This window comes from Argentina silus (genome assembly GCF_951799395.1).
Source record: "Argentina silus genome assembly, chromosome: X".
In the NCBI taxonomy this organism is placed as follows: domain Eukaryota; kingdom Metazoa; phylum Chordata; class Actinopteri; order Argentiniformes; family Argentinidae; genus Argentina; species Argentina silus.
In genome coordinates, this window is record NC_139653.1 from 41,430,929 (window position 1) to 41,440,605 (window position 9,677).

The 9,677-nt window shown below is 42.0% G+C and overlaps 1 protein-coding gene across 1 annotated transcript in view; it reads left to right on the forward strand.

The window, feature by feature from the left end:
* galm (galactose mutarotase) overlaps positions 1-7,010 on the forward strand; it is a 17,047-nt gene extending 10,037 nt beyond the window's left edge. Inside the window, exons 5-7 of the mRNA XM_083696336.1 lie at positions 31-181; positions 498-672; positions 5,789-7,010. Coding sequence (XP_083552462.1) covers positions 31-181; positions 498-672; positions 5,789-5,866 — 404 coding nt within the window. The 3' untranslated portion in view covers positions 5,867-7,010. The remainder of the gene's footprint in view (positions 1-30; positions 182-497; positions 673-5,788) is intronic.
* The last annotated feature ends 2,667 nt before the right edge of the window (positions 7,011-9,677 follow it).

Sequence of the window (9,677 nt, forward strand, 5' to 3'; positions counted from 1 at the left end):
AGGTTGAAGGTGTTTCTGCTGTATCCACAGGGGAGATCAGACCAGTGGAGCGCACGCCCTTTGACCTCCGCAGGCCGGTTCTGATTGGCTCACAGCTGAAGGAGCTACCTGGACCAGGGTTCGACCACAACTTCTGCCTGTCTTCACCTGGGGACCCTGGGGTGGAGCGACTGTGTGCCAGGTGAGGCCAGTTTCATATTATTCAGTTCAATAAACATTAGTTATCCCCAAGGGGCAGTTATTGCTTGGCATTAAAATGACAAGTGTCAGACAATCCATAGAGTAACAAAGTATAAAAACATCACCACAACATATACCATATATCACACTATCATATATCACACATACTGTCTAACATATACACAGTCAACACTGCCAGGTCATACAATATTGGGCTGCACAAGTAGACCACATTGAAAGGCATATGGCATCACTGTCCTCACCCTCCCTCCCTCCCACTCTTCCGCCCCCCCTCTTTCCTGCCCACCCCACTGTAGAGTGTGTCACCCTGCGAGTGGACGTGTCCTTGTGGTCAGCACCACTCAGCCCGGTGTTCAGTTCTACACCGCCAACTTCCTGGATGGGTCTCTGACAGGAAAGGGAGGAGCCTGCTACTCTAAACACAGTGCCTTCTGCCTGGAGACTCAGAATTGGCCTGACGCCGTCAACAAGGTGTATGGAGCACACATCAGTGTGACACACACACACACACACACACACACACACACACACACACACACACACACACAAACACACATATACAAACAAACACACACACACAGATTTTAATTGTCTCTGAGCCTTCCCTTCTCTGCTCATTAGTATGTCTCTAATAACACTTACCAATTAATTACTTATTTCTTACAGTTAGTACTACTGTTAGTTCCTACTAATGATGTGTCCATTCAGTTAATGATTAATGACTCTGCTACTAAAAAATGTCAAAGATCATTAGATTCTCTTTGTACTGTACAGTATATACCATTGCAAATGCTCAGCGGTTTTGATATGTATAGATCTGGTTCATTAAAATGAGATCAAAGGATTTCTAATTATCATTATTATGATATTAAATACATTCATATATGTATGTATACAGTATGAATAACATTAGCCAGTGTTGTGGTTATGTAGATGCTTTGAGCTCTGATGTTTTGAGGTAAAGTAGAACAAACTGGAAAGGGGGTTGTTGAGCAGTTAAGAATATGCCAAGAGTATAAAAGGCTAACATATTATTAGTGTTATAATACTGTTATATTAGTTTAATAGCCAAAAGGCATAAGAATGATGAGTAGATAGATCTGTACAGCAGTTAGTGTTGAAATGGTGAACGTGTAACGTATTGTTGGTGAATGTTGGAGATTGTACAGAGTCAAATCAAACCTAATTGTATTTGTCATATGCACTGGATACAGGATGTAAACCATCAGTTCCCAAACTTTGGGGACCCCTGAGAAAATCAAATGAAGCTCTTCTATGATTTGATAAATCAGACACACATATTTTGATTTTGAATGACGACAAACAATGCCTGTGTATTGCAAATGTTAGGCGATTAGAATACACTTGGACCTCAATATTATGTGTTGGCATAGCTCACAATCAAGTTATTGGGGTCTCAGGAAATTATTTATGTCGATTTGGGGTCACCAGACAAAAAGTTTGGGAATCCCTGATGTACAGTAAACAGTGCAATGAAATGCTAACTTGCAACCTACCTCTCAACAGTGCAGTGAAATATCAAGGAAATACATTTAAATAATAACAATGAAACATTAAATAAGTGATAAGGTAAGAACAAGCTCGAAAACACACAACAAATAGGGAAGCTGAGGCGGAGCTTGCAAAACGGCAACCATCTTAGTCGGCGCCATTTGTGCAAGAGACGTTTAGACCATAGGTATGTGATTTAGAGCGGTTGTGTAAGAGTAGAGTACAGGTTTGAAGAGTTTAGAGTAGATTGTACTGTGGTTAGCGTTGAAACAGTGAGTGTTCTGCAGTGTTGTGTAGGTGAATGTAGGAGATTGAAGAGTACAGGGTAGTGTGTGAAAGACTGTGGGTTTGGGCAGATTGTGCAAGGGAAAAATGCAGGTTTTGGAGAGTTCAGAGAGATGTTGTGAAAGATGGAGGAGGACAAACTCATGACACCAGATTGGAGTTATGGGAAATCAATTGCTGTTGGGAGGCGAGTGGGAGGAGAGGAGATCACTTTACTGATAGAGGTAGAAGACGGTGAACAGAGAGGAGATGGTGAAGTGTGTGTGTGTGTGTGTGTGTGTGTGTGTGTCTGTGTCTGTGTCTGTGTCTGTGTCTGTGTCTGTGTCTGTGTCTGTGTGTCCACTTTATATTCCCCACTTTCCTCCCCCACATACTCTTTGTAACCTTGTATTCTACAGAGACATATTAAAGTGTTGTACATTTGAATCTGATAGGGGTTCAGTACAGTATGTGTTGCACACAGCAGCAAATCATGACTAGTGGACAGACTAGCCATCGATACCGTGTGGATAGAGAGTAGGAAGATAATATTTACTGGAGTGCAGATATGGACACTCACAGACAGCATAGGCATGTGTATTGTTGACATACTGTATGTGGGCAGCAATATGGTTTGTGACATGGGCACACGCACACACACCCCATGGTCCTCCCCTCTACTGTAGTTATAATCCCCCCCCCCATCTTGTGCCCCCCCAGTGCTGCTAGTGGATTTATGGCTGTAATTGTTGCTTGAGTAATCACAGCATCACAGCATAACGGGAGTGCTGCCTGCCGTGGAGGCCATGAAAGATTTACTGAGCACTGTATACTTCTCTCCCCTCCTCTCTCTCTCTCTCTCTCTCTCTCTCCCCTCCTCTCTCTCTCTCTCCCTCTCTCTCTCTCTCTTTCTCTCTCTCTCTCTCTCTCCTCCCATCTCTCTTCCTCACTAACTCATTCTCTCACCTGGACTGTCTTCCCTTTCTCTCTCTCTTTTTCTCTCTCTCTCTCTCTCTCTCTCTCTCTTTTTCACATGCATGGTCCTGCCTCTCCATCTCTCCATCCTTCTCAAGGCTCTCTTTGTCTTCCCATCCATATCAAAAACCCTGAGAATTTAAATTCAGGATAGAAGACATAGGATATTTGCAGGAGGGGGATGTGTGAGGTTGTTGATTTCCATAAATCACATTCTTTTTCTTCTTGCTGTGTTGGCCTTGTGTAAATTAGTTTCAGTGCCCCTCCTATCTTTTCTTCTCTTCTTTTATCTTCTCTTCTCTTTTCTCTTTGTTTATTTTTCTCCTCTCCTCTCCTCTTCTCTTATCTTCTCTTCTCTTCTCTTCCCCAACTCTCTCCCCTCCCCTCCTGTCCTCTATTCTCCTCTCTTCCACAATGTCAGCAGCGCAGTGCATCAGATGTGAGCAGGAGCCAGGACCAGCACTACTGTTATGCTGTGATTCACGAGTCCCATTTCTGGCAACTGAACCTAAGTGTTGTTTATGTGTGGGTGTTTGAACATGGGAATGTTCGTATTTGAAACACCTTGCAGAGCCTGCAAGCAAATTTTGACGATGTCTATGTGTCAAAATGAGTCAGGATTGCCTTGTATAATATCTGGCACATCTCTCTGTTTTATGGGGTATTGCTATCTGTTACCAATTTTCTGAAAGACCACCAGAGACTCTCTAGATTATAGATGTCTCACTAAGACTCTAAGAAAAAGAGAGAGGTGGGGAGAGATAACAACATAATGAGACTCCCACTGTACTACATGACTCAGAGAAAAGATATCTGCGTCGGAGAGCTTTCAGCCTGCATTTAACACTGAATATCAGCACTGAATATCTCCAGCCATCAAATTAATGGCTGCCGAGGCAGCGGGCGGGTAATTATAGGCCTTTGTGTAGGCCTACACAATCTGGGACACATTCAGATTTCTAGCTTAAGCGGTTAGCTGGTTAGCTAGAGAGAGAGACTATTTGATATCAGCAAATAGTGATGAGCAGAGCAAAATAAACCTTAGAATCTCCGAATGATTTTTATTGTAGCTAGAAAAGAGTGTTTATAAACACTCTGAAAATGCATTGCATATCATGGAAACGCTAGACGGAGTATTCCAAACTCCCACTGGATTATTTCTGATTCCGTCTATTCTAAATATTAAGGTAAAGATGGCGACTTTGTCCCAATTTAAAACAAAAACAAATGCACATGCACATGGGGCCCACAGAGCGAAAAAACCCTTTTCAAACAGAGAGGGGGAAATACGTGTAAATCTCTATTTCTAGCCTGACCTCACAGCCCTGCTGCAGGTATACCGACTTTCACACTTTCATCAGGCGTGGGGGGGGGGGGGGAAGCCCACATGTTCTAGGCTTTTCTATTTTAGGCAAAGTGAATGACTTTATATATATATATAGTTTATATATAGAAGATTTCCAAAAGTGTATGAGAGAAATTGAATATAATTACAAGCATTTATTACATACATATTTTTTATTTACTGTATTTTGTTTTACTTTGGAGGGATTGGCTAGCCCCTCTTCCTTCTCTCCATTTGGGGAAAGCAAAGAGACCCAGGCAAGCATGCAGAGAGAGAGACAGAGAAAGAAACAGACAGACAGACAGACAGACAGACAGACAGACAGACACTCAGTCACACGTGCAGTGAGATGGCTATTTGCATTGGACTGTGCTCAAGAACAAAGTGTGCAGGCAAATGACAGATTGAGAAGCACTTCCATTTGCATACATATCAAACCGTTGTGCATACGAGAGCAGGAGAACACTGCAGCAAGAGCAGGCGGGGGGGCTGGAGAGAGGGAGGGAGAGAGGGAGGGAGAGAGGGAGGGAGAGGACTGGAGCAAGAGGGTGGTGGGGAGCACAGGGGCAGGAGATGGAGGAAGAGCGGTACACACACACACACACACACACAAAAGAGGTTTGAAGTGAACTCTGTCTCTGTCTTTTGTTCACTAAGGAAACGTCTGACGGCCCTTGTTTCAGCTCAGTTCCTTGTTTCTGTACAGATGCTTCGTCTCCAGTTCCCTAAATCTCCAGTTTCTTAAACTTGCAGAATACCCAGTCATTACCCTAACCTCTCACACACCCCCTGACCAAGGCCTCACAGTACAACCCTGAGTAGCCGTCTCATATAGCCTTTTGTCTCTCTGGTAGAGTGAACAGTGGTGTGCCTGAATAGTGAGCCTGTGTCTGGAGTGAAGCGGGAATAAACGGTTTAAGTCAAATATGTGTTTTTGTCCCTGATCGTTTTTGTGTTTGAGTGTGTATGTGTGTGAGTTGAACACACACACACACACACACACACACACTGAACCCTCTTTCTCTTGCATAGAGATGCTGATTGCAGCTGTTAGTCATGTGACACTTTGGCCTGACAGTGAAACCTCCTCCATATTCACTCCTAACCTCCTAGCAACCACTTCTACAGCTGCATGCCCCTAGCAACCAGTATTAGCACTCACACAGCCCTCCCAAAAATCTTTTATACCAAGTGACATACAGAACCTTGGGTATGTATGTACCAGTAGTCTAAAGTAGCTTCCTCTCCTTGTCTCCTCTCCTTGTCTCTTCTCCTTCTACTGCACTGATCTATAGACAGAGGATAGGTGAAAGCAACATCCTGGATGGATTGTTCTCACCTATCCGGTTCTTTTACATGAGTGGAGATGTTTGTATATCTATGGCTTTAGACTATTGAGATGGACTACCTTGCCTCTGGTCTATGAGGTTACCCTCCTGCAGTGCTGTGTTGACTGTAACCTAACACACTTTGATCTCTGTTTCTGAACAGCCTTTGTTTCCTGACGCACTGCTGAGGCCAGCAGAGGAGTACCGACATGTCACACGCTTCACCTTCTCCACCACTTGAGTGAGAGAGAGGGTGGAGGGGATCGACACAAAGCCTCAGTAAGGAAGAGAACACTCAAATCAGAATGATGATTTTGTAAATCAGCACAAATCTGAGATGGACATGCTACATCATAAGAGTGTCCATCTTGGTAAATTACGACATGCTGGGGACCATTTTGAGTCTCTAGTTCTTATGTTATCCACTTTATGCTCCCCTCACCCTGTAACTGTAGGGCAGTTAACATTGTATTGTCACTACTACCATTCACAAGAATTTGACGTTATGCCCCAATCTTATCTTTCTACTTTGTCTACACATAATTGTATTGATTGTGATGTGGATGTACCTGGATTCTGTTGATTTATGATTCAGAATGTTGATTGAATTGTGAATGATTGAATTGATGAAGGAAACCAACCTGAGAAGTTACTATAGTTACTATATGCCCTGTTTATGTAAAACAATATGACAGGTGTAACTGTAGAGCATTTTATAATAAAATCAGTTTCCACATGAAGGTTTGGCAGAGACTTTTGGCTATATTTTGTTAACAGCAAAGCATATCTAATATTGATAATCTGACTCCAATGTAATTATCACTGTGCAAAGAAGTCTGTGCTGATTTAGTGCAAGAAAGGTCAAATAAAATGAATCAAATGAGGCTTTAATAATACTATATACGTATACAACTATAACAAGGTGAATACTTCATAGAAAAAATGTTACATTCTAATAGAAAGAGACTAAAAGAGAGAGAGAGAAATAGTGAGATGACCGCAGGTCATTCAAAACAATGCTACTCACAACATGATGAGAACCTCACAACAGGACAAAAGAAAGAGAAAGAATGCCTTTGCCCCTGTTATATAGACTTAAGTATTTAAATTAGGAGCTTTTTTGAAATTCTACGACACAAAGAGACCAAGGGAGACCAATCAGAATTCAGTTTGACACTTCAGAGAGATCATAGCCATGTGTCATATAGGGGGAAGGTCAACTGAAGAAGATAGGGGCATGGTATTCACACCCAGATGTGTCTTAGGATAGACAGAGGCACTGTAAGTGCAGTGTAATTTCACTCATTCATGATCTGTCCGGAATATATACCTTTTTCATCCTTCTGGTATTTACTGTAATTATTCTTTGATTGAGACCCCCCCCCAAAAAGTTACTTCGAATCAATGTATCTTATTTTCAATAAACATTCAAAGCGAAAGGTTTGTTGAAGCATTATTCATTGACCTTCCTTTCCCTTCATTTGATATAATGCAGCAGGGACAGGCACAGGACTTGCTCCTTTGCCCTGCCACTCACAAAGTACCCTCCTGGATGGTGTTTTTTTTTGGGGGGGGGGGTTTGCATCGCACCATAGTGCCCTTTTTGGGGGAAAAGCACCTGCTCTTCTAGAAGTGTGTGCACATCCATGTAATGCAGGAGTAATTGGGGCATATGTAGCTCCATAGTCCTATACTGACTGAAGGGTCAGGGAAAAGTGATCAGCTTAAGAGTTTGGTGCCCCCGCAGCCATTGAAAGTAATGAAAGGTTTTAACTTTGATGTATTTGAATACTATTGCTCTGTTTGACATATTTTGCTTCAACAATGTTGTTAACTTTTTATAACAGAACACAGCCTCTTTTTCTGTGAGAAGGAAGTTTTATCACGTGGGACCCGGAGAGTTTGTGGTCTACAGCTTGTTATTTGGTCAAGGTCTCACATCTGCATGTAACTTCATACCTTGCAAGAAATTGTTCACTGTTGATTTGAAACTCAAACCCAAACAGTGTTCTAATATGATAGGCTGATTTTGATTCCTCCCATAAGAAAAGACCAATCAGTGCAACGCTAAATCTGATGTAGAACCAGATATAACTGTGGATGCACAGAAGAATTATACTTTGAGAAATGACTGAATACTTGTATGCTTGAATACTTGTCAACAAGAGTTTCTCCCAGGCCTGTTTGACCAATAAACATCATTGAAGTCTACGTGGGTTCAGGCAGGGCACTTTAAGGAGAAGGGCAGCTGGCCATCACGTGACTGACAGGCCTTCGGGTGATGGACAGCTGAACCCACCTATGAAAGAAAGCAAACGCATCATATGTTCGTAGGACCAAACTTTAAAGAGCTGAGTTGCAACACTCCACCATAGTTAAGCAGTGTTTTCACCACTGGCTATGTGGGTTACATTTTGGTTGTGCTCTTAGCATCTGGTTTGGGGTTCTTTGTCAGCTAGTAAGGTAACCTTCGTCATACACATTGGACAGTATGCTACCATTTTGCCTGCTGCTTCGTCTCTTTGTGTGTAATTGATTCCTATGCAAATCAGAGACCCTATAAAAACAAAGATATTAATTCCAAAATCACATGAACTATTATTCTTGCATTAAGATGGACTCAATTCAACTTATTGAGTGATTTGTTGATGACATTTTTGCATTTTAGCTCATTTTAAGAGTGTCATAGCAAAGGGTCTGAATACTTATGTGCATGAGGTATTTCTGTATTTCAATTTTAATACATTTACTGACATTTCTAAAAACCTGTTTTCACTTTGTCATTCTGGGGTATTGTGTGTGGATTGATGGCAAATTATTTTAATTTAATCCATTTTAAATTGAGTCTATAACACAACAAAATGTGGGAAAAGGTGAAGGGGTCTGAATACTTTCTGAAGGCACTGTATTGCTTTAACTAAGTTTGGCAACATTGCACAATCTTCATGCTCTTTTAATGTGTGTTGCAGGTTACTAGGTTGGAATGGCTTAATTTCCTGTACTTGCAGGAGCTGTCTGACTCAGGCCAAGGACTGTATATTCCTATTATGTTTCAGGATGGTGTTTTGACATTGGGATGCTTGAAATTCTTTAATAGTGGTCATAGGGTCAATAGTGGTCTCAGATTCAGTAGAATTATGTGTTTTCACTGGTTAGGCTGCTTGTATGGTCCCCTTGGCAGCTATGTACCTTTCCTCTTGAAGCTAGGAGTTTAAGGAGTACCACATATTTTAAGTAAATACATGATGTTCACAGTTCATCCATCCTGCATTGGAAATCCTGTCCTTTAATCTCACAGAATGTGGTTGTGTCAGGATGCAAATGAACCTTCCTGCTTTATATTTGTTTGCTGTCGTCCCCCACCGCTGAAACTGGAGAGGGGGGTTTATGATTCAGCTGGGGCGTTTCATCCACTAGGGGTGCTGGGGCGCCGCCTTCCCTGCATTTGCCGATTTTTTTGAATAAATAAATAATTTCTGAATTGTGTTGTTGTGTGAATATGAAATACATGGTTGATTTCTACATAAACTAGTGGATTAGTGGTTGATAAAAAAACTGCCTGTTGTCTGTTTTCCATCTGCCGAGGGCACCTGCAAAGACGCCCCACGGTGTCTCACTGAGAGCTATCCCAATACTCTAATGGGGCGGTGAAAAATACGGTCCATGGTGTAGTTATAATTTACAGCATAGAAGGCGCTGTGCAAAACTTTAGCCAGCAGGCCTAGACTGTTACTGTTCAGTCCACACAGTCCTTGTAGAAGAGGAAATCCTAGTTGACTATAGCTAGTTATAAAAAATGGCAATAGCAGATGTTCCCCAGACGCACCACTAGCCCCTAATACTGTGGAGGCATTACTGCAAACCCTATTTGAAAGGAGGACTTTCTGATAAGCTGATTGTGAAGCAGTTGGTTCCAGATCAACCTAATATCAATAATCAACAGCTTGCGGGAGATCATTGGAAAGCATACATCAGGATGTTTGCCATGAGCTGAAATCCTGGCTATGTGGATGTTCCCTGCGACTTTCAGTTATTTGTTTTCACTGTTTACT